Here is a 25367-nt window from a genome sequence, read left to right as displayed (position 1 = left end):
CAAGTATTTATCTCTACTGTTAGATCATAATTTCACATATACGATGTAGATCACACGTGTACATAAAAGACTATACTATCTCATAAAAGACTACACCACCTGCAAGTAACCAATCCGAATAGTTGCTACACAAAACAAAATAAATAATAATTAAAGTCGGAAGGGATAACGAAAAATGTAAAAATTTTATAGATATAAATGTATTTGCATGATTTATATAAAAATTTACTGACGATTTTGTCCGTAGACAAATAATAGCTTTGATTAAAGATAATAAATAATAACTAAGAATATAGATATATATGTGGTAAAATTTTGAACGTTGAAATTATGGATGTAGTGAAAACATAAAAACGTTGTTTTTCATAATTTAAACAGTTTGGATTCTAAAATAGCTAAAAATATAGATATACATTTCAACTTTAATATTTGTTTGTTTTTATTGAAATGATCACCAACCATCTTAGGTATGTATTGAATTGTGTGCAACATGCATAAATGTTGAGTACCAATTATATCAAATGCACTAACTTTATTGCCTAACTCAACCTTAAAAAGTTGCCTTAAAATAACTTATTGGCTAACTTTAATAAATTCATCACTTGTTAAAAGCATATATCTTCCATCAAACTTAAAAATTATTGAGTAAATTTAAACCTAAGATATTTTAATTGGTTAAATTATAAATATTCTCTTCACTTTCAATTTTACGTTAATAAGCCATTCTTGAGATCTAATTAGACTATGTTTGTAACTAATTATAAATCACGCACGTCGTAGTTTTTCGGGATCCTATTACAATATACGTACCGATTATGTTTTTTTTAAAAAAATATATATAAACACATATTAAGCTTAGAATTGAAAAAAAAAAACAAAAGATTTTTTCCTTTTAGTTTTTTTGTATTGAAAATTTTTCAAATACTACCTCTATTTTTTTATTTATAGTTGAATAGATATTTTAGATACAAAACATAACATTCAAGGTCTAACCATTCTTTTTTAATAATGATTTTTTAGAAGGATTACAATTTCATTTTCATTTTTATGTTTTTTCTTATCAAAATTTTCTCATGTTATTTTCACTTATCTTAATAAAATGATTAAATTGCTATTCAAATTCTAAAAAAAAAGTGTATATATATATTTTTTAAAAATATATTTAAAAATTATAGTTGGATTAGAGATAAACAAAATAGATACGATTAATTTACATAGAATCAAATTGATGTTTGATGATTTATATACATTTTTAAAATAATTTTAAAATTTATATGTTTGATTTTAAAAGTTATTTTGAAATTACGAAAAATACTAAAAAAGATGAAATATTAATAATAAATATATTAGAAAATACAATATTTCAATAAATGAATGAAATGAAGGCAAATTTATGAGTTATTTTCTATTTTAGGAAAATCAATCAAGATTCAACTATTAGTAGATTATTATAATCTCAAATAAAGTAAATTTATTTTAATATTCAAACTCCACGTGCTAAAGCACTAATTAGGAGTGTTCAAAAAACACTGTAATCCGATCAACCCGGACTACCCGACCCAAAGCGTAAGGATAAATTATGTTTTGGGTCGGGTTGGGTTAAAAAATTGAAAAAGAAAAAATGGGCCGAGTTATCGGGTTGGGAAATTAAGGGCCGGGTTGACCCAACCCAACCCGGTTTAGGGGTATATATATATATATATAAAAAAAAAAACCTAAATTAACATTTCCATTTCCATTTCACCGTTCCATTTCGTTTCGCCCCATCCCTTTAGCCCATTCAATCCGTTCGACGTTCACATTTCGTAATCCCTTCGGCGATAAGATTCCGGCGACCTCGTAAGTTCGACTGCACATCAAGTTCGACGGACTTCACATTTTGGGTTCTTCATCTTGTTTTGTCGGGTTCTTCATCTTGTTTAGTCCAAGGTTTGTTCAATGTTCCCATCTGACCTAACTTTCATTTTTTTTTCTAATTGTTTTTTTGCTTTGAAAAATACTGCCATATTAATGATTTTGAGCAATATTTTGTTCAAACCTCATTGTTTGTGTATTATTATTATTATTTTCAGCTTATTAATTCTATAATAGAAATAAAGATTTTTCATGTGATGAATTAGATCCAAAACATCCTTTGTAGATGATTTTATTTGAGGGGTGGCTTATGACTTATGAGAGTACTGTCTGGAATTGAATATTTAGAAGTGTTTATAAAATAGGGGTTTGGGGAGTACGAAGGTAGAAGATTTACATGTGCACTGTTTCTTTGACTCTTTTAAATTAAAGAGTAAGATTTTGGGTTAATTGATATATTGTCCAAAGTCCCATTCCTGTAGAGTGATGAGAAGGCTGGGCCAAATTTGCATCAATTTGCATTTGGGAAACACTAATTTTGGTCACCTTCACATCATTATTAAATTGGATAGTGAGGAGTCATTTTGGTCAATGGTTATATTGATATGGCACATTGTGGACACCAATGGAATTTTTTTTATTGAACTTTGAACATTTTAATGTATTTTTAGTGGACATTATTTAATTTTGAACTTTTGAATATATTTTTCAATTTGAATGGACGTTATTAGACATGATGGTGCAAAGCTCTTCTCTTATAAAACAAACTAATAGGAGAAGAAAAAAAAAGTAGGTGCGTGACTTCAAAGTTCAAAGTTGGTGTGCGAAGCAATTTGGTTCATTCGGTTGACCACAGTCAGTTCTTTCCCCCATGGAAAACTCGGGTACCCGCTTTCCGGTTTCCCACAAACAGGCCTCAATGGAAATTAAGGTAGCGTTTATATGCTATTGATTAAATTAATCCATACTCCAAGCTCCTTGAAGGAATTCGGGATTTGGGTTCTCTTATTTTCCCTGTTCTAGCTATGTTTTGAAGGGTTAACTTTAATTTAAAGGATTCATCGTTTGCCCACAACCTGTTTGCTTTAACGATTTATAGGTTTGTTATCTTTAACAGATTGGTCTGCGAGTTGCAGATGGGAAGCTTGAATTTGGATGATGTATAAACGAATTTAAATTGGGTTAAGCGATTTGAGATTTTAAACGGGAAATTAATTCACTTTTTATGGGAATTCGAGTTAAGATATGCTGGATGTGTACTGATTGGTTAAAGGGGTTTCGTTTATTAGTGAAAGTACCTATCGTATTAATCATTTGAAGCAAATGCTTGATTCTACGTGTTGGTTAAACTAACAATCCTCCTCGTGGCTTAATGCCTTTCATCTATGGTTATTTGATTATGGTGAAGCAATGTATCTCTTGCGAGATTCTACGTCTGTTATTGTATTCCTACTTTCTTAGCATCTCTGGTTTTCACTGTATTTTCTAGTCCAAGTTCAAGGAACTTTACTGTTTATTCTTGGTGCGCTCAGGCTGGTAATCTCACTCATATATCTTTTCCTTTCAGGGAATCAAAACGGATATAGTCATTTGTCGCCATGATGATCATTTTCTCGTCAGTAGGAGTTCGATTTTTTGTGTTACCACTGCATATATTTTTCTTGGGGGAGGATGGGGAAATTGGGTTTTTGGTATCTACTAATGTGTGTTATTTCCATCTCTGATGTTTGGAACTAATTGGTAAGGTTATTGCAACTCAAATTGGAGCAATGGGGACTATGTTACAAGCCAGGTGAGCAGTTACTTGTCATTTCTTCATTGTTCAATTCTCCACCTCACAGTTCTTGAACTAGAAAATGCTTTAGATGGTATGGGAGGAAGACCTACATTAATGATTTAATAGTTTATTGAGATTTATAGGTTAAATTAAACTTGGCAATAAGGGCTAAAGTATATCATTTTTTAAAATTCTCATTTTGCTATATTAGAAGGTTCTTAGACATCTATATGTTACATTCGCAGGAAGGAGGAGGGGATGACAATTCATCCAACCTTCTCAGTGTCAACTGTTTTTGGCAAAAGAGATGAGGTAAGTCTGCTACACTATAGTAGTTTGTTACTGAATAATGCTGCAATTGATACATGGAATTTTCAGCCGATGCTGGTTGCATGTGCACGTCAGTTGATTGAACAAATCAGGTAAACCTTCCAATTCAACTTTATCGAACTTTACAGTTTGAACACTTCCTTTTAAAGATCTGACTTCTGGACGTGAGAACAGCTCTTTGGAAATCTGCAGATAGTATGCACTAGAATAACCAAAATGTGCTATGTTTCTATTAAGTAGATAACCTATCTTAAAGTTTGGGATCTTGGCTTGTCAAGTTATGATTTATAGAAATCTGCAGATAGTGTTTACTTTCCATATTTGGTGTCATTGAACCGTGTTGGTTGCCCTTCAAGAGACGCTTCTTCAACGTGAATCAAGGCTTAATTGGAAGATCCAATTATCTTGACATTGTCATTGGGGGAGCATTTCCTTGTTTCTCCAACCTTCAGTGGTATCTCCTCTACAAAGAAGGCTTGAGAAGAGAGGATGACTTTATCCTAAGAAGACACATTAGTTTAGCTTAATGTTCATATTTGACACATGATGAACAATTCAACACTTGTTGGACACATATCTAACACTTACTAGTACAACAAATGTGTCAAACATGCATAGAACGCTTGTTAAGTATGTCTGTTAACACTAGAACATGCATAGAATAGTAGAACACTAGTTAGATCTCCCATTATTCATGTTTGTTAACGAGTGTTCTATACATGTTCGACACGTTTGTTGTACTAGTGTCAAACATGGAAAAACGTGTGAATAATAATCAATTTGATTGTGAAATGCAACGAACTAATTTTCAAGCTTACAAATGCATCAGTCCATTAACTTTAAATTTTCTTTTGATTAAAAATTGTTTCCTTGTCCTAAATTTTAAGAAAATGATATGTCACCGTGTCTTGTATCCATATCCGCATTTCTTAACTTTCATCTCTTTCAGTTAATTGTTTAGTTCTGAAGTCTCAATAGAAAGTCTGAGGTCTTCTAACTCTTTTGAGTGGAGACTGGGACTAACTAGAGGAGTAGGATCCTTTGTGGTGATCATTTATTGATGGATTGAATATTTAAACTTAGAACTTTTAGGGTCCCATCAAGATAGCCATATTTAAATAACATACTGAAATTATTCCTTTGTTTCTGCAGTGTATCAGGTTCATACAGACCATTACTAATCTCCCTTGGCCTCAAAGATCATTCTGTGGTAATTACTCAATCATACCTTTCTCTTTCCAGTTTTTAGTAAATTGAATGGGATTAAATGGATCATTTGTGTTTTGCAGGAGACGATGAAAGGCATTGTTACTGCTGTGACTGACAATAGACTTTGGTAATATTTGACTTTTGCTGCTTAAACCCTAATTTTTTCACATATTTATCTTCCTAATTTTGTAACATATCTTTTGGTGGGTAGGTGATTTTGAAGATTTTGTTGGCAAATTATAGATATTTTTTTGTGTTTGGAGACTTTTTCACGATTAATATGATAGACAAGAACGATACTTCAATGGTAGAATGTCTGAGTTAGCTGCGTCTTTTTTCGGATAATAATAGGATGGTGAAAATTCGGAAATGTAACTTTTAAGATGGTTTCTAATATCTTAACGAATTGAAATATTGTCAAATTAGTTTGGACAGAGAACTTTCAGGGAGATGATTGCAAAAATCATGTAGGCGAAAATGGGTCGTTCTTAGGTTGGATTGAAGTACCTTTTTAAACTCAATCCAAATCCAATTATGAATTTCTTCAACCAAATAACTCTTATTAATAAATGAACCCAAACAAATTATGAATTGTTTGAGTTGGGCTAGTTCGAGTTACTTAATTTATTTATTTAAGTTTTTGTTCTAAAAGAAATAAAAGGTTAGAGTGTGGATGCTTGATTTAATTATTTTTACATATTGAATTAGGATTAACAATTCAATTTTAATTTATATAATGAAAATAATTTAAAGCGCTACAAAAACCTTTAGGTGTTCTTGAAGAATAGATCGTCCAAAAAATAATATTATTATATCAAGCAAAAATGAATATATGGATAAGTTGTTTTTAAATATAGTAAAATAACCTAAATGTTTACAAAAGATACAAATGTTAATACTACGATGGATCGAGATAGTTCAAGTTGGTTTGAATTACTTTAGATAAACTTTTAAATCAATTCAATCTAAAAGATCTTCCTTTATTTAAATTCAAACCTAAATAAGTTAATAACTATACTTAAACTGCATGGATTGGATTTGGGCGCCACTAGGTGAGAGCACTTACAATGGAAGGTTAGTTTTAAAGTGAACCATCCTTCAATGGTTCATTTTATAAAATTAATTTTTTGTAAGAAAAAATAACCTTTATAGTACGATGAGATTCGATCTAACTCATTTGTATCTTTGATTGAATTATACTTTTTGTGGATGGTGTTTACAGGCGTAACAAATCTTAAAATGAATAAAATGTTTGATCAACATCCACATTTTTTTTTGAACTAATTAATAGTTTTGAGGATGGATATAGAAATATTCATAATCTTGGAACACTTAATCAGTTAATAAATAAATAAGACAAACGCGGAAGGGAGCGGAAGGAGAAGAAACCTCTTTTAAGATGGCATAATGACATGCATGCTTTTTCAAAAAAACAAGAAGAAATGGTTAAGAAACCAAAACGAGTATTGTCTAATAGTGATTATCATAGCTTCAATTTAGAAGTTAAAAATTTTCACTTTAAAAACAATCACGATGGAACAAATTACTGGAAAGAAAATAATGTACACTATTTACTCTTTTGACATAGGTTTTGTTACTATAATGATAAAAAACCACTAACTCTTTTTATCTTAGAATATGTGTGACAAATACTACATTAATATGTTGATTTTTCATCTTACAAGCTCAATTTTTCTCTCAATTTACAAATTTACTATTGTTATCACGTAAAAGTTAAATATACTTTTCTTTATCCAAAACTTAGCATCAATATAGATAATGTTTCGACCAACTAGAATTTTTTTTAAAAGCTCATTTTTATTTAAAATAAAAATTCAAAACGTTTCAAAAACCACAAAAATTTTTAAAAATGACTTATTTTCAAAATTAAACAGTTCGAAAAATTAAACTAAATACATCTTTAATGTTATGCAATCCCTATGATTTAATAAAACATCACAATCAATCACCAAATTCTTTCTTCAAACTATAGGAACAAATTTATAATTTAAAAATCATAGGCAGAATATTTGAGAGAAAGACATAAATTAACCAAAACCAAAGCCCTTAACAGAAGGTCTAAACTTTAAAACCATTTTGTCAGAGTTGGTTCAGTGAAAACTATAGTTTCCCAAGAAGAAAAGAAAAACCCTTATTTGAAATGTTCTTCCTCGCCACTCCTCACTCTTGTGTACCAAATTGTTGCTAATTTTGCTAGCCCAATGATCAATAAATACATAAAAAAATCAGCAAATCCTTATCCCCAAATACCCAATCACCCTTTCTTTTCTTGACCCCAATTACAAATTTACGTCAAATATATATATATCTTCCAACGTTTTATCAAATAAAAAAAGGAAAAAGATATATTTTTTATTCCACCATTTTCCTTATAAATATATCCGGTAGCGGTGCCTTGTTGCTTGTTCATCGTAGGCTCTCTAGAGGGAAAAAGAAAGTAAATTAGCAGAGACGAAAAGATCTCTGTTTTTCTTTAATTTGATCATCAGAGGTAATTCCACAAGGCTTGTTTCCTTCAGTATTTCATGTGGATGTTTAATTTCTGACTTTTCATGTTTATATTTATCTCTTTTTTATTTTGTTTTTCTTTAGTCAATTGTTTTTTATCCAGATTTTGGGTTATCCCTATATCCTCTATATAAGAGCGAATTGGGTTTTTCTCCTCTGCTTTCGTGTTGAGGGTTTTTGGGGCCCTATTTTGGATTGATTTTGGTTTTTGATTATTTTCGTCAAGGTCTTGTTTCACTTGTGGGTCTGTCGAACGTAATTGATATTAGTAGGCTCGTTCAGGATTCTTTTAGCTGAATGGCTCGGTTGGTTCTACCATGCAAGAGCGTGGGATTGGCAAGGAATAACCTCTTGGGTTTGATTTCATCTGCTCCTGTGATTACCCATTTCCCAGTTTGCTTTATTTGTTTTTTTTTTTGTTTTTTTTTTTTTAAATTTAATGTTTGTACTTGTAAAGAATTATTGTGGAGAAAATGCTTGGTTGAGAATGTAGGGAAGTTCTTGTTAACATCTCTAGTAATTGAACTACTTTATCATTTGAGGTTGCAAAATGGCTTGACCTGATTTTATGTTATGTTTTGTGTTACAAACATTTGTGAATTGTAGTCTTAGTCTTGAAGGTATGTTTTATTTTACTGGTGGGGTTTCATAGGTTGGTTTCTATGTTCTCTACGCAAAGTAGTCTTTCTTGTGTCTGCATATTAGTTCATAAGATCTTTGTAGGATTGTATGCTTGAATTGCTGTTTCTTTTTGTTGGCGGCATACCGAAAGTAAGCTTCAAAGTGGGAAAGCTGAATATGTACTTGTACTTCATTTTCGTCTGTAAAGGATTTCTTTTTTCTTTGGCAGGCTCGAGCTGCACATCAGCGTGTTAATTCATTTGGAATTTCAGTCAAACGTAGCACTAGACAGAGGCCCTTATTCACTTCACAGGTTCTTGCAACTATCATCATTTTTTGGTTTTTACTTATAATTGATGGACATGTCTAAATATTTCATTCAATTTGTTTTTTCTTTGCCTTTCAGGTGAAATCTGGACTGAATTATCGGTTTCCATATCATTTGCCGTTTGTAAGCTCTAAATATAGCATGCCAGTTTCTACACATTCCTTTTATATGATTCTACTATAATAGTGTCTTTTTTGAAAGTATTAGTCATCTAAGTTTCTTGCGTCTCAGAACGCATTAGTAGATTTTTCAAAATTTAAGCTAATTATGCTCCCCGTCCAAATTTTTTCAGGGGGCTAAACAAGCTAGTAGGAAGCTGATTTGTTCAGTTGCAACAGAAGCATTGCAAGAAAAAGCTGAAGAGAACAAAATGGGTGCACCTAAAGAAATATTTTTGAAAGATTACAAAATGCCTGATTACTATTTTGACACGGTATGCAAACCTTAATTTAATTTTCTATCGAATTCTTTCAACATGGCAGTTTCTTATATATATTTAAGTAAAACAAAATTTTTCTATAGGTCGATTTGAAATTTTTGTTGGGTGAGGAGAAAACAATTGTCAATTCAAGAATAACGGTGTTCCCTAGAGTTGAAGGTGCGTAATGTACTGTTAAGCGTTGCTATTTTTTTTTATTTATTTATTTTTTTTTTCAGTATTTCACCTGCAAATTTGAATGGAATTTCTGATAACATCAATGTTCATGTGGTTCCTCTCGTGTGAAATTTACTAGTAATCAATTCAATTTTTTCTTTACTCTTTGGTTCAGGGTCCAAAGCTCCTCTGGTTTTGAATGGTGAGGATGCGAAGTTGATTTCAATTAAGATTAATAGTGAGGACCTGAAGGTATGTGTACTGACGTGAGAATTTCCTGCTTGTGCCAGACCCCTCTCTTTTGTATTGAGTTTGTTTTAGTAGCTTGTGTCGCATTGGACCCCTCTCCTCTTTGTTTTTCTTGTATATTCTTTCAATCATCATAATGAAAGCATGGTCCCCCCCCCCCCCCCCCCCCCCCCCCCCCCCCAAAAAAAAAAAAAAAAAGTGAGAGGGAGAGGAAGAAAGATATGCTTACACAAGTGCATAATGTATGTGATCTTTAATCAGTCTCTACAGTTACAATGATGTGTGTCAACAATACTTTGAACTGCCAATGCAAATTTCTCAAATGAATTTAGTTGCCTTCATATGATATTTGATGTTAAGGCAGTCCCCAATTTATATTCTTATGGACTTATTGTCTTTATTTCATCTTTGATGCCCCCAAAACTTAGGAGGGTGATTACCATCTGGACTCCCGCCAATTGACAATTGTATCACCGCCGGCTGGAGCTTTTACTTTGGAAATTACCAATGAGATACAGCCTCAGAAAAACACATCTTTGGAGGTTAAACATGCATTCGCTGATAATTTTGTTTCTCTTTTATCTGTAAAGAGAGAAAAAAAGTGACCATTATAGTTATTTTCACTGCAACTCTATAATTGACTGTGATATTGCCTTTGGATGAAGGGACTCTATAAATCATCTGGAAATTTCTGCACACAATGTGAAGCTGAAGGTTTCCGGAAGATCACATATTACCAGGTTAGAGGAGTTTGTTTTCTTTCGTTCAATGATGTATATAGATCTATATTTTAGGTCATCTGACATCCAATTATCTAATGCTACATGAATGTTGAGCAGGATCGTCCAGATATAATGGCAAAGTACACATGTCGCATAGAAGCCGATAAGTCATTGTACCCAGTGCTGCTCTCTAATGGAAATCTTATAGACCAGGGTGATTTAGAGGTGAACTTCATTTTGCACAACTCCATAGCATTTTGTATGATGCACATGTTTAACAGTCATCACAAGCGCTGTTTCTGCAGGGTGGAAAACATTATGCCCTTTGGGAGGATCCCTTTAAGAAACCCTGCTACTTGTTTGCTTTAGTAGCTGGCAAGTTGGTAAGCAGAGATGATATTTTTATTACTCGTTCGGGTAGGAAAGTCTCCTTGAAGATATGGACTCCAGCCGAAGACTTCCCCAAGACTGAGCATGCCATGTATTCCTTGAAGGCAGCTATGAAATGGGATGAAGATGTTAGTATTTTCGTATATGATGCATCAATACATTTTTCATTGATTTACATGCAAACAGTACACAGGATTTAATGCAATATCAATTTTGTTTTCATATGCTGAAAACAGGTTTTTGGATTAGAATATGATCTGGATCTCTTCAATATTGTGGCTGTTCCAGATTTCAACATGTACATTCTCTCTATTATTATTATTGCTATTTATTATTTTTTTGCTTTTGTTTCTGTTCATTTTGTCACAACTTAACTGACTCTAGATGATTTCATAAAAAGTTTATCTGATTACTTACTTGATTTTGATGGCCTCTTTTTTAATTAACCAGGGGAGCCATGGAAAACAAGAGTCTGAATGTATTGTCTCCTAAACTTTGTTACTTTTGTGACCATGTGTATGATTTAAAGGTTGAAATTTTATTCATGTCATTTTCTTTTCTTTGTTAACAGATTTTCAATTCAAAACTTGTCTTGGCATCTCCGTTAACTGCTTCTGATTCAGATTATGCTGCCATATTAGGAGTGATTGGTCATGAGGTTTGTCATAAAACTTTTGTCTCTCAAACACTTCTAATCATATTTTCTTTTATACTAGTGCATAGTCATAATGATCACATGATCACATGATTTATTTTACACTGTCTTGCAGTATTTCCACAACTGGACTGGCAACAGGTTGTTTCACGAACCAATATATTATTGAAATTCAAATGTGGTTTGCCTTGCGTCATTTCTTATTTCCTGTTCATATTCACATTCTTTTCTATTATGCAGGGTGACATGTCGTGATTGGTTCCAGCTGAGCCTGAAGGAAGGCCTTACTGTTTTCCGTGATCAGGTATGACATTTATCCCTTGAGATATTAGCAACTAACTTAAACACCTGATTGATCCTTGAAAATCTTCTTGTTGCCTCAACAATAGGAATTTTCATCTGACATGGGAAGTCGTGCTGTGAAAAGAATTGCCGATGTTTCAAGACTTAGAAACTATCAGTTTCCTCAGGTTCATCTTGTGTATCCGCTTTTAAGATTTCTATAACTTATAGACACAAATATATCTTACTTATAGTTTCTCTCACCAAGTTTTACTAGATTCCAATTTCTAATTGAGTTGATGTAGAAATTAGTATTTAAAGCTCATCTTGTCCCTTCATTTCTTTCTGCAGGATGCTGGTCCCATGGCTCATCCAGTTCGACCACATTCCTATATCAAGGTTAATAGTTATATAATATTTATGTGAACTTCTTCTCTCAATATGCCTATTTATGTCCTAACGGTAATCCCAACATTCTACAGATGGATAATTTTTACACAGGAAAGTGTTATTCTCTATGGGTTTGCACAAAATTCCAGCTATTTGTTTGTTCTTTCCTTTCCATTTTTTGTTTCTTTTCTTCAATTTTTACTGATAGGAATTTCTTTTTGAACCTTGGGTTTTCAATTTGCTTCTTCTATCAAGTTATGATCTGACAAGGGTCCTGTACCAACTTGAACATGCAGTGACGGTAGGCTTTATCATTGAGTCTTTACATGCTGTCAAGCTCATTTTCATATCTTTCTTTGAAGGGACTATCTAATATCTGATTTCTCTTTGCAGGTCTATGAGAAGGTTTGTCATTTAAGCATAATGTTTACCCCTTTTTTCTGGGTTAAGAGAAACCAATAAAGAAACATTTAATGCTATGACCTCAGGGTGCTGAAGTCGTGAGGATGTACAAGACCTTATTGGGAAGTCAAGGATTTAGAAAAGTAAGGGTTGAAAATACTTCAATTTTTTTCTAGGAGTATATTAAATCTGTAAAATTCTTTTTTCAAATCAAGAAAATGTTTGTGATATTGTATATAATATAATCCTTGTGCTCCAAGAATATCTTTTGTTTGTTAGGTGAAGGAACCTAACAGATAGCTCTTAGCTCTAAGAAGTTGGTTGATCAAAATTGTTTATATCACAGGGCATGGATCTTTACTTTAAGAGACATGATGGTCAGGCTGTTACCTGTGAAGATTTCTTCGCCGCAATGCGAGATGCAAATCATGCTGATTTTGCTAACTTCTTATTATGGTACGTTATCCAAAAAACTTCTAATAATGGTATGACCTATTTCTAGAGGTTGTACAAATGTGTCTTTGAGTTCTAACTTCTTACTATGGCGCTTTTAATTTTTTGTTTCATTTTGAATTTTCTTCCATGCAAAACTTGTAGTGCTTATAAATATAACTAAAATTCAGGTACTCTCAAGCTGGGACCCCTCAAGTCAAAGTTAAATCATCTTACAATTCCGATAGTCAAACATATACTTTAAAGTTCTGGTATATAATTCGTTCCTTGCCGTTGACCTAGTAGTTGTTTACAAGTTATATTAAGTAGTTGGAATTCCACAGGCAAGATGTTCCGCCAACTCCTGGGCAGCCAATTAAAGAGCCAATGTTTATACCTGTTGATCTTGGTTTGCTAGGCTCGTCTGGTCGTGATTTGCCTCTTTCCTCCGTATATAATGATGGGGTATTGCGGTCTATATCTGGAGATAATCAGCCAGTCTTCTCCACAGTCCTCAGGCTGACTAAGGTTAGCAGAGAAATTACATTAGTTAGTGATTGCTTCATATAGAAACTGCTTATGAACGATTGCTGTTGGTGGTTAGATTTATTTTTGGCTATGGTAGTTTCTGCTTTCCCAATTAAGGTAGAGTTGAACATCTCGGGAAGCTTAGGGCACTTGTTTGCTTTTGCTTTTGATCGGGAAAAATAAGATTGGGTTAATTTCATTTGCTAAGAACGGGAGATTTAGGAAGTAGGACACCACATTTTCGTTTATCTACTGATTTCTATGCTTGATGCAGAAAGAAGAAGAGTTTGTCTTCTCGGATATACCTGAGCGGCCAGTTCCATCTTTGTTTAGGGGCTACAGTGCTCCTGTCCGAGTGGAAACAGATCTATGTGACGATGATCTATTTTTCCTCCTTGCCAATGATTCAGATGAGTTCAACCGGTCTGTATTTATATTGAAAGTTTTGAAGGTTAATTCATTATTATAACTATTAAAGCTCTCTTTCCGGTCATTTTGTGATTTAGTTGGGAGGCTGGACAAGTGTTGGCACGAAAATTGATGCTCCAACTGGTGGCTGATCACCAGCAAAATAAGCCATTGGTTCTCAACTCAAAGTTCATTCAGGGTTTGAACTCCATACTTTGTGACGCGAGCTTGGATAAAGTATGTTGGGTACTTGGTTTTGTACTTTAGTTTCTTTGAAGTTCCTATTTTCTGTTCTTTCACCGAGCCAATTCTGGCGCGAAGCTGGTATGGAGACACAATACTGATAATGAAAATTAATGACCATTGGTAATCCAGGAATTCATTGCCAAAGCAATAACTCTTCCTGGCGAAGGGGAAATAATGGACATGATGGAGGTTGCAGATCCTGATGCTGTTCATGCTGTTCGAACTTTCATTAGGAAGGAACTGGCCAATGCATTGAAAGCAGAGCTTCTTGCTACAGTATAGACTTCTCCGGACATGCAATTTATTGAAGAAATCTATACTATTGTTCTGTAATTAAATTTCTACCATTGATTTTCGCAGGTAGAAGAGAATAGGAGTTCAGAAGCATATGAATTTAACCATCCTGAAATGGCTAGGCGTGCTTTGAAGAATATTGCTCTAGGTCTATTCGAGGAAACTAATTTTGTGTGAACTAGGTTTTGTGAAATTTTCAAGTGAACTAACATCTTCAGTTTCTTTGATGATTTTCAGCATATCTTGCAGTAACTGAGGATGCTGAGATTGCCAGTCTTGTGCTTCATGAGTATAAGAATGCCTCGAATATGACTGAGCAATTTGCAGCTTTGGCGGCTATAGCTCAGAAGCCAGGTGAAACTCGTGATGAGATTCTTGCTGACTTCTATGACAAGTGGCAGCATGACTATTTGGTTAGTCATTAACTCTTCTCTTCTTATTTGATGATGTAGCATAATTCTACGTAGTTTATAATTCTTAATTTGAGCCTATAAAATTGAAGATTCAATCTCTTCGAAATTCAATATTAGTTGAAGCCTGCAGGGTCCTATAAAGTAAATATTATTTGAGTGTTTCTTAGAGTTTTTAGACTGTTTGATGTTTGCTCGCATTTATTTTAGCTTGAGAGTTGGGAGCTTAAGAATGTCAGTAGCATCCAAGATTCTGATAGCAGAGAAAATCAGTTTATTTTGTGGGTATCTTGTGGCAAATTGGAAACACATCTTCTTTTAGAAGAATTATAATTTTGAAACGAAAATGAAGGAGAAACTCATTAGTATGATAATCTAGCAAGAAAGAATCTGAATCATAGTTAGAGAAACAAGCCTTCAACAGGTTAGTTCTGTATAAGAAAAAAATGGTAGGAAAAACAGCAAAAGGAAGAATGAAAAAGTTAGATCAATCTTCCAAGGAAGAATCTGAATGAGATGTAGAAAAAAATCATTCAGAAGATGCTTTCGGAAAAAAGAAAAAAGGAACGCAACATAAGGAAATAGGTTTCGATGCTCTTGTTTCTCAATGATTCAGAAGTTGATTGTTGTAATATGATGGGAAGGATTTGTACTTCTGAGGTTGACGTGGGACCATAAAAGAACAAGAAGAAAAAATGGACATTGAAGCAATTGAGATGTTTAAGTGGGACCATACTTTAGTACTCTTGGTGAAGATTTATGGAAAACGTAGAAATTGGAGGAGCTGAATGGAGATTTTCAGTTTGGATGCTATGTTTTTTCAAGAACCCACGACCCCCAAGATCAATTTTATGAAATTATAGTTATTTGGGACTTTCATAAGCTATCGTATTGGAGTTTTCTTAGCTGAAGACAACGAATTTGATTTGACTTGGAAGTTTTTTTTTTTTTTTTTTTTTTTTTTTTTTTTTTTTAATTTTAAATTTTAAATTTTAAATCATTAGGAGTAGTTTTGCAGTAATAATCCGAGCTTCTATTTCTTTAAAACTCAAGATAAGGAGGGAGGGAGGATAATTAAAGTAGTGGTGATTGTTGGTAGTATGTAATTCTTAGTTTGAGTTTATTGTTGTTTGCTAATTGTTTATTCCATTGAGGTTAAATCTCTTGCATTAATATGCTTTATACAATAAGAATAATTTGGTTGAACTGTTCTTAGTTTTTGACTCTTGGTTGTATTCTTCCAATAAGGTCTATATAATTCTTTGAATTGCTTCTTCAAATTGTTGTGACACAATTGTTTTACTACACTTCTACTATAGGTTGTCAATAAATGGTTTGCTCTTCAAGCCATGTCAGACATTCCTGGTAATGTCGAGAATGTTCGGAACCTCCTAAATCACAAAGCCTTTGACTTGCGAAATCCAAACAAGGTATATTCTTTGATTGGAGGCTTCTGCGGATCAATCGTCAACTTTCATGCAAAGGACGGATCAGGCTACAATTTCTTGGGAGACATTGTCATGCAACTAGACAAAATTAATCCCCAGGTCAGCTCAGAATCTTAACTTCCTTCAGCCATAGAATTGGTGTTAACAATCTCTCAGTTTCCGATTAAAATTTTTTCGCCATTGACCAAGTGAGAGTCCCACTGTGGTATTCTTTTTCCCTGATTGATGTGGTGATGATTGTAGGTTGCCTCTCGAATGGTCTCTGCCTTCTCGAGATGGAGGCGTTACGACGAACAGCGACAAAAACTTGCTAAGGTAATTGTTGCTTGTTGTATGATTGGAAAATGGAATTTGTTATCTGCTGGTTGGCATTTTTGGTTTGTGTTAATGATGATGATGATGATGATATTCTTTACAGGCACAACTGGAGAGGATAATGTCTGCCAATGGACTGTCCGAAAATGTGTTTGAAATTGCATCAAAAAGCTTAGCAGCTTGAAAATATGTATCATTGATCTAATAGGATAGATGGGTTCATAATAATAATATTCTTCTCACCCTCACTTCAGCCTCAATTTAGAAAACAAATGCTTGTTGAATTTCAAGTGCTTTTGTTGTGGTGGATTTTATATTTGAAGGCATCTATAAACTTTTCTTTATTTTTCATCCATTTCCTACCATTACTAAATAAAAACCTCTTTTTTTGCTTTGGCCTATTAAGTTTTTAGTGTCAATTTTCACCTTACATGAATATTTCAAAATTAGGCTAAATTTCAAATATCAGTATTTCTTTGAATATTTTTACATTATTTTTTTTTTACCTCATCTATACTGGAAAACATATTATTTTTTAAGAAGAGGGAGAGTTATTACTTTTTTTTTTTTTTATTAACAAGATAAAGAGTTAGACTATTTTTATATTAAGCTCAAATATCACTTACATGCAATATTACACTATTTTGCAATCAAATAATAAGATACATGTAGACAAATGGAATAATAACATTAATTACTAATAGTAATTTACTCATTTACATGCTTAAAAAAAATTACTTATTTACATACACTTTGAAATTCAACATGGAGATTGGTTATCTTGATCAAATGACGGTGAAAATAAGAATAATTGAAAATTTCAATTAAGATTCCATCCATGAATAACTTTATAAATTACTATTTTCTTTATCTAATAATTTGAGTAATTTTTTTATGATATAACAAAATTAGTGAAATTTTAGAGGTAGTTTTCAAATATAGCATTAAAGTATATCATAAAAATATATCATATTCTTCTTATGTAAGTTTTTAATTGAAAAAATTAGACAGTTAATTATAATCAATAGTTTGTCACTTTTTCTATTTTTTAAAAGTTACTCTTATCAGTGTTTTCAAGGAAAAGAAAATAGAGAATATGTGCATGAAAATAAACATATAGATTCCATAATTATAAATTAATATTTTGGGTTTGACTTTTATTAAGGCAGGAAGTCAACCTTGTTCCCGTTCTTGTTCTTCATCAAAATTTTGTCCCTCTAACTTCCCCGTTCGATTTCATCGATGATGTCGCCCCCAATTTCAGGTTCAATTTCTTCTTCTCCGATTCTACCGCAGCCGTTAAACCCTGAATCTAACATTGTCACCATTAATGTCGGTGGCCACCTCTTTCAAACCACCAAGCAAACCCTAGCCCTTGCCGGTTCTAGATCTCTGTTATCAACCATCTCCGATTCATCGCAATCCGTCGTACCCTTTATCGATCGAGATCCCGATCTCTTTTCTGTCATCATTTCGCTTCTTAGAACCGGTTATCTTCCTTCCAAGGCCAAAGCCTTTGATCTCCAAGACCTAATTTCAGAGTCCCAGTTCTATGGAGTCGAATCCCTTTTAATCAATTCTCTCTCTAATCCTTCTCAATTCGAAGCTTTCAATCTCGAGAAGTCTCTGATTCTCCCTCTCAATGGCCGAGATTCTCCGTCGACGATCGCGACAACGCCGTTTGGTTCACTCCACGTTGCTCACGGCGGCAAGATCACCTCTTTCGATTGGTCACTTCAGAGAAAGACAACGATCCTAACGCAATTCTCCGTCATTGATTCTCTTTTAGCGTTGTCGCCATCGCTAGCCGCTGCTGGCGCTACCGACTTCTCTGGTTTGCAAATCCTCAATCTCCAAACAGGCCAAGTGAAATCAATTCTCAATTGGGAGAATGTGACTCGATCCAGTTCCACCGTGCAAGCCATCGGAGCTTCTTCTGAACTTCTCTTCACCAGCTTCGAATCAGGCAGAAGAAACTCAAATTCCATAATGATATACGATTTACAAACCTTCAATCCAGTCAACGAAATCGCTCGCAACGAGATCTACGGTGCCGAGATTGATTCAGCAATCCCAGCCACAATGTTGAAATGGGTTGCAGGTTATAATCTGTTAATGGCTTCTGGGTCTCACAGTGGACCTTCTGGAGTACAGGGAAACATCAAATTCTGGGACATAAGGAGTGGGAACATTGCTTGGGAGGTGAAGGAGAAGGTGGATTGTTTCTCAGACATGACTCTATGTGAGAATCTATCTGCCATTTTCAAGATTGGTGTGAGCTCTGGTGAAGTTTATAGTGCGGATTTGAGAAAACTTGGAGATGGGAATCCATGGGTTTGTCTTGGGGATAGGACGAAGGTGATGAATGGGAAGAAAGTTGGGGTTGGAGGGAAGATTGAGAGTTACGGAAATCAAGTGTTTTGCAGCAGAGAAGGAGGGAGTATAGAGTTATGGTCTGAAGTAACAGTTGGAAATGGAGGAAATAAGGAAGGAGGATTAGGGTTAGAGGAGAGAGTTTTTAGGAAGAATTTGATGGGGAGAATGAAGGATTTGGGAGGTGGGAAAGTAATGAAATTAGGATTTGGTGGGAATAAGATGTTTGTGATAAGAAAAGATGAACAATGTGTGGAGGTTTGGAAGAGTTCAGGTAAGGGATTTTGGGATGCTTTGTAAATGATAATGATTTGATTGTATAATTTATTAAAATTCCGAAATGGGTTTGTAGTAATGTAGATTAGTTTTTAACGAGAGTGCGTTTGAGGAATTCGTTTTGTAGTATTGATGAGCTTATAGAAGCATTTGGGTATTATTGAAACTTGTGTTGGAGTATTGATGAGTGTTTTTCTGTTTGAGTTCAAAGTTTAGTAGAAGGGGATATGAAAATAAATGTCTTATCCATCCTACAAAGTTACAAACTAGCCGTTGAGATTACTCGGATTTTGGTAGGGATGACCCCTACTTAGTTTCAATATCATTGAATAACTCAAAAATTAAAATTTTGTTTATGTTACCAAAGCATAAATTGCCCATTTGTTATCATAGATAACTTTCACAAAATTTTATTGAGAATGAATTCGAGATTGCTATTGGACTTCTAAGGAGAGTTCATAAGAAAATTGAATTCTCCATTTACCATACACGTTTCGATGCTTAATGTGTTATAAGTAGAGAGTTTGAGTATTAGAAAACTTAATTTCTTTTAAGTTATAATTTACAATGAAACATTGGCATAAGACATTCATATCAGAGTTTCTGAGTCTTGTTAGGTTAACTCTCAAACAAAATGTGCATAGACATGTATTTAACATATTTTGTTCATCAAGTCTGGAGGCTTAGTGTTAACCTCATTTTTTGCCAAGGATGATTTAGACTTTTGGATCAGTTTCACCTTTTTTTTTAAGACTCAAATAGATTGTAGTAAGCTCCATTCTGATTGGAGTTCAAAGTTAAATTATATTGGTCGAGTCTGAGTTCGATGGGGCTCAAAGTCAAAATATATGTTTTCATTATCTCAATTGAGTTGCTTGTCTATTTTTGATTGGAGTCCAAAGTTAAATTATATATTTTCATTATCCCAATTGAGTTCCTTGTCTATTTTCTATTGTTTTCTTGGTCTCATAGGTTTCTTCTCTTTAGTCCAAAAATTATCCATCTAGTTATCATTCTCTTGTAGACCATCAAAACGATTTGGAATTGTTTTGGATCAATTTGATAGCCTTTTTGTTTCTTGTTTTCTATTCTCACTTCTCATATTTTGAGAAACATATTTGTTTGATAACACATCTTGTTTCTTATTTCCAAAATTTAATAAACGTCTCTAAAATTAAACTAGATCTAAATTTCAGAAACTGTGAAAATTAGTTTGTAAAATTTTAAAACTTTGATTCTTAACCCTTGAATTTTACGTTTTGTCTTTAGAAAATGAACATTAGTGAAAAATCGGCAATAAAAGTATATATCATAAAACTAGGGATCAAACTGAAACAAAACTCAAATCTCAAATATAAAATTAAAGTTAAACCTAAAGCTTAAAAGCAATCATCATGGTTCTATCACGGTAGAAGTTAAACCAATAAAGAATCAAAAGGTCAATTCAATCTCTACGAACTTCAGAGCATAAATCCTAACAATATGAAACTTTATTATAAATAAACTAGTAAAAAAATAAAATATTTTTCACAAAATAATAAAATAAAGATACTCTTACCAAAAGAAAAGAAAGATAGTTATCAATCATTAAATGAACTAACATGGAATATAGAAATGGAGATTGTTGTTATATCATAAATGCTTTGAGAAAAAAAAAGGTTGGGAAAAGGTGAGTAAGAAATCCCTTAATTGAAGGGTTCCCCAACTACAAGTTCAGCCTTTTTAATTTTAGCATTTGACTTCCATTTCCCATGAAATATATCCACGTGACAATACACCCGATATTTATTTCAATTTATCGTTGTCATATAAAATAAAATTTTGTTATATTTATAAATTTTTTAAATAATCTAATCATTTAAAATAATTTTCTAGATATTTTTAAAATCTAACTCTATTTTGTAAAAAAAAAATTTGTTAACTTACCATTTACTATAATTTCCTTAAAAATAATCAATAAAATTTACAAAAGTAAAAAAAATTTCCACTATTTTCGATTATGGTACAATTCTGGTTAAAATAAACACAAATATATGACCTATTATATTATAAGATAGCACATTATTATTATTATTATTATTATTATTATTATTATTATTATTAGTGCTATTATTATACTTTAGTTTTTAAGTCCAATCTAAATGGAAAATTAATTTCGGATATTAAGTTAATTTATAAAAATAATTCAGACCAAAATGAAACAAATAAAAAAAAAAGTCTTCCATAATTAATTATAATTAGTATTGTTATAATAACTTGATATTCATGTGAATATTTATAGAAGGTATTATTAATTCTCCCCAATTTCTTTACTTTTAATTTGTTTTTGGAACATACCAATTTCTTCTGATAGGGCGCATTAATTGTTCAAATTTGTTCACTACCTCATACCGAGTTCTTTAATTTTGAAAATTCTTTGGAATACCTAAATTTAAAAATATTTAGAATCATTAAATTTAAATAGTGACCCAACCAAAATACCTAAAATTATATTGATACTATGATTTATAGACACATATACAAACATTGTTTGGCACAAACATGCCATCATCAATTATTATTATTATTATTATTATTATTATTATTATTTTGTCTTTTAAAGTTAAAGAGAATTAAAAAGGAACTAATAGGTCAGTTGAGAAAAATTATTTTCTATCAACAATGGGTGAATCTAAAAATGGAGGTTTTTTTTTTCTCCTTCTAATTTTGTCACTAACTTTTTATTTATTTATTTATTTATTTATTTATTTTATAGCTACTTTTATTTTTTTGTCCACCTCATATTTATAAGAAAAATTACAAAATCAACCACTAATGTCATGTTGGTGTTTTCAATTACACCTCGAACTTATAATATCAGTAGTGATCAAATCTCAAAATTTATTGTTACAATTTTTACTAATTTTGAGGGTCTAATTTTGACATTTTATAAGTTTGAAATATTCAATTTTTATCCATACAAAAATAGTTCACATTTTCTCCAAACTATATGTATGAAAATAGCATTTAATTTTTTCGTAGGGAAATTTTGTTTACTACAGAAATCAACGTAATATTAATGATAAATACTAGAATATCATTAATGAGTGTTTTTCTTTCTTTTTTTTTTTTTACTTGAAATTTCTTTCTACTTATTTAAGATGAATTACTTGATTTTTTTTCTTTTATTTTCCCGGCTTTGGAAGGATAAAATGGAAGAACAATGAATTTATTTATTTATTGAAGTGACTTTTGAGTTTATCTTAAATGATATAAAAAGGTTTATAAAACATCCCATGGTAGATTTATTTATCGAAATTTTTACGGTTTAAATGAATAACCTTATCACTCGAAATTTATTAATTATAAATTAAATTTGAAAAATTATACATTTATATTTATATCTACTTAATTGATCCTTTTCATTTTCCTTTATGGTCATTGTTCCTTCATAATTTCTTAGTGAAAAATAATGCTTAAAATTAATATATAATTTATTATGAATAATTTAGATAGAAGAAATATTGTGTCAAACAAATAACATGGTAGCTCAATCACCTAAACGAAACAAACAACTCACAATGAAAGTTAATTAATTTCAACTTCAATAATAAACAACAAAAGGAGAATTTACTTTAAGAAGAAAATCTGATAAATTGTTTAATTTTGTAGAGTTAATGAGACTTTTAGAATGTGTAACCATCCTTAATAAGTAATAACCATAGGATACATACATATAACAATCATGGTTGGTTAGATTTTTAGGCTAATGTTTAAATTAGAAAAAAGAAAACTTGTCACTATATTTTGTTTATACTAAAAAGAAAATAAGATCGATTAAAAAAAGGAAAAACAAATAAGAATTAGTATAAGGACAAAGAGGGTTGGAGTGACTTGAAAATTAGGTCTTGATGTCCAACCACAAATGGTGGTATTAATGGCAAATGAATTCTATCAACCTTAGTTTTATATAATAAGGTCTTCTTCTACCCAAACCCAAAACTCTTTCAACTACAATTTATGCCTCCCCATTAATGCCCTCTTCTATCTTTTCTCTCTTTATAACCTCATCATTATAACCCACTTTTTTCTCAACAAATCCCCAATATCACTCTCAAAATGATTTAGAGAAAGAGGCTTTCTTTCTTTCTCTTTTGATTGGAAGATGGATGCCACGGTGGTGTTTGCAGTAGCTGCTTTGGTCGCCACGTACTTGATTTGGTTCTTGAATATCAAACGGTCCTTGAGTGGACCACGTGTTTGGCCACTACTAGGCAGTCTTCCAGGTTTGATTAAGAATAGCCATCGTATGCATGATTGGATTGTTGAGAATTTACGATCCACGGGTGGTACGTACCAGACTTGCATATGCGCCATTCCGCTTTTAACTAAGAAGCAAGGTCTGGTGACTGTCACATGTGACCCAAAGAATTTGGAGCATATTTTGAAGACGCGATTCGAGAACTATCCGAAAGGGCCCAATTGGCAAGCCGTATTTCATGATTTGCTTGGTGATGGAATTTTCAATTCAGATGGTAATACATGGTTGTTCCAACGAAAGACCGCTGCGTTGGAATTTACCACAAGGACTCTTCGTCAAGCCATGGCTCGTTGGGTTAGTCGAGCTATTAAGTCACGATTTTGCCCGATTCTTGAGTCAGCTCAACGTCGAGGGAAGCCTGTTGATCTTCAGGACCTTTTGCTTCGGCTCACATTTGATAATATTTGTGGACTGACTTTTGGTAAGGATCCCCAAACGCTTGCCCCTGAGTTGCCAGAGAATAGCTTCGCTATGGCATTTGATCAAGCCACCGAAGCTACATTGTGTCGCTTTATTTTGCCTACGTTTGTATGGAAGCTAAAGAAATGGCTCCGACTGGGGATGGAAGTCACCTTAACCCAAAGCCTTGACCACACAAATCAATATTTAACCAATATCATCAACACACGTAAGCACGAATTATCCAATCAGCAACAGGTCAACACTAATCAAACCCCTCACGACGACTTGCTATCAAGATTCATGAAAAAGAAGGAATCCTACTCAGACACATTCCTCCAACACGTGGCACTCAATTTCATCCTAGCTGGAAGAGACACCTCATCCGTCGCCCTGAGCTGGTTCTTCTGGCTAGTCATCCAAACCCCAAGTGTAGAGGAAAAAATCCTCGAAGAAATCTGCACCGTCCTAATGGAGACACGTGGCAAAGAAATGTCTACGTGGACGGAAGAGCCATTAGGATTTGAAGAAGTCGATCGATTAGTTTACCTCAAAGCCGCCTTATCGGAAACCCTCCGACTCTACCCATCGGTGCCGGAAGATTCAAAACATGTGATAAACGATGACGTTTTACCCACCGGGACTTTCGTCCCTGCCGGCTCCTCCGTCACATATTCAATATATTCAATTGGTCGAATGAAATTCATCTGGGGAGAAGATTGCTTAGAATTCAAACCAGAGAGATGGTTAGATACAAATGAAAATGCTTATAAATTCGTCGCCTTTAATGCCGGCCCAAGAATTTGTTTAGGAAAAGATTTGGCTTATTTACAAATGAAGTCCATTGCGGCAGCGGTCTTGCTCCGCCACAGCCTGACGGTGGTTCCCGGCCACCGTGTTGAGCAAAAGATGTCGTTGACGTTGTTCATGAAGTATGGCCTTAAAGTTCACTTGCATCCCAGAGATTTAGGCCATGTGGTGGAGAAAATTAGCAAAACCGTGGCGGAGACGGCGACTTGACGTTGCTATGCGCCAACGGCGAAGTATTATGGCTGTCTTGTAACACTATTAATATTTACAAAAAAAAATATTTTAATTTTTGTTGTATTTTATCAATATATGTAACAAATTCAAGAAAACAATAGCACGATATAATATATTGACTTAAAGGAAATATTGCAATTTTACAAAAATTTGGTTCTCTTTTATATGTATATATATGTTTAATTATTAAAAATGGGTTGATTTCCTTTCAATTTAGTTTAAGAATTAAGATTTAATTTTTGGTCTAGGATATTAAGTGAATAAATTTCACAAATGAAACCAAAACCCAAATGGTCACTCTTTTCTATTGTTCTCACAGCCCATTTGTGCAGTCTCATGATCCATATAAATGTGTCACATACTGCATATCATAGTATTTATTCATGTACGGTTTGGCCAACTACCTGAGATTCCCAATTCTTTCATTTATTAATATTGGATTCAATTTCAAGCCTAAAGAGTCTAGTGTTTATCATGGGATTTGGAAACAACAGATTCATATTGGACAAATCAGATATACAACAAGGACAATGATTGAATAGAAAGAACCTCCTCATGTGA

The 25367-nt window shown here is 32.9% G+C and overlaps 4 protein-coding genes across 12 annotated transcripts; all 4 read left to right on the top strand.

The window, feature by feature from the left end:
• Positions 1–1722: 1722 nt before the first annotated feature.
• On the top strand, positions 1723–5483 carry LOC103482762 (uncharacterized). 9 transcript variants are annotated; one of them, XM_008439079.3, is made up of 9 exons: positions 1723–1929; positions 2629–2785; positions 3422–3469; positions 3600–3646; positions 3877–3943; positions 4010–4053; positions 5114–5171; positions 5251–5297; positions 5382–5483. In XM_008439079.3, exons 2-9 carry the CDS (start codon positions 2726–2728, stop codon positions 5383–5385), a joined length of 375 nt encoding a protein of 124 aa, XP_008437301.2. In that variant the 5' UTR covers positions 1723–1929; positions 2629–2725; the 3' UTR covers positions 5386–5483. The 9 variants fall into 9 exon arrangements, with proteins under 9 accessions (XP_008437301.2, XP_050945838.1, XP_008437298.2 ...); XM_051089881.1 differs by having other exon boundaries at positions 1725–1929; positions 2645–2785; XM_051089879.1 differs by having other exon boundaries at positions 1733–1929; positions 2648–2785.
• Positions 5484–7969: 2486 nt separating this feature from the next.
• On the top strand, positions 7970–16765 carry LOC103482761 (puromycin-sensitive aminopeptidase). Its single transcript, XM_017043327.2, is given in 32 exon segments — positions 7970–8074; positions 8550–8633; positions 8727–8771; positions 8941–9081; positions 9171–9246; positions 9419–9495; positions 9921–10034; positions 10158–10232; positions 10332–10439; positions 10520–10732; positions 10841–10902; positions 11055–11082; positions 11176–11262; positions 11375–11400; positions 11500–11563; positions 11649–11729; positions 11893–11940; positions 12024–12168; positions 12171–12232; positions 12325–12336; positions 12420–12476; positions 12680–12789; positions 12957–13037; positions 13110–13293; positions 13568–13716; positions 13800–13938; positions 14077–14223; positions 14308–14389; positions 14479–14654; positions 15971–16198; positions 16343–16414; positions 16518–16765. Coding segments are annotated over 32 exon segments (3132 nt in total). The 5' UTR covers positions 7970–7996; the 3' UTR covers positions 16599–16765.
• A 225-nt stretch (positions 16766–16990) lies between these two features.
• On the top strand, positions 16991–19229 carry LOC103482760 (BTB/POZ domain-containing protein At5g41330). The gene has a single exon (XM_008439074.3). The coding sequence runs from the start codon at positions 17657–17659 to the stop codon at positions 19085–19087; it is 1431 nt and encodes a 476-aa protein (XP_008437296.2). The 5' UTR covers positions 16991–17656; the 3' UTR covers positions 19088–19229.
• Positions 19230–23148: 3919 nt separating this feature from the next.
• LOC103482759 (cytochrome P450 86A7) lies at positions 23149–24955 on the top strand. Its single transcript, XM_008439072.3, has one exon. It carries the CDS (start codon positions 23208–23210, stop codon positions 24780–24782), a length of 1575 nt encoding a protein of 524 aa, XP_008437294.2. The 5' UTR covers positions 23149–23207; the 3' UTR covers positions 24783–24955.
• Positions 24956–25367: the final 412 nt, after the last annotated feature.

Source organism: Cucumis melo, chromosome 9 (genome assembly GCF_025177605.1).
Source record: "Cucumis melo cultivar AY chromosome 9, USDA_Cmelo_AY_1.0, whole genome shotgun sequence".
Classification (NCBI taxonomy): domain Eukaryota; kingdom Viridiplantae; phylum Streptophyta; class Magnoliopsida; order Cucurbitales; family Cucurbitaceae; genus Cucumis; species Cucumis melo.
Note: the sequence above shows the minus strand (reverse complement) of the source record. Positions and strands in the feature narration are given on the sequence as shown.

Bases quoted from the DNA above. Each gene is read 5' to 3' on its own strand.
- LOC103482762 (XM_008439079.3), top strand. From the start codon at position 2,726: ATGGAAAACTCGGGTACCCGCTTTCCGGTTTCCCACAAACAGGCCTCA. The intron at 3,647-3,876 runs GTGAGCAGTTAC...TTACATTCGCAG, and splicing joins GGGACTATGTTACAAGCCAG to GAAGGAGGAGGGGATGACAA. The intron at 4,054-5,113 runs GTAAACCTTCCA...TTGTTTCTGCAG, and splicing joins CAGTTGATTGAACAAATCAG to TGTATCAGGTTCATACAGAC.
- LOC103482760 (XM_008439074.3), top strand. From the start codon at position 17,657: ATGATGTCGCCCCCAATTTCAGGTTCAATTTCTTCTTCTCCGATTCTA.
- LOC103482759 (XM_008439072.3), top strand. From the start codon at position 23,208: ATGGATGCCACGGTGGTGTTTGCAGTAGCTGCTTTGGTCGCCACGTAC.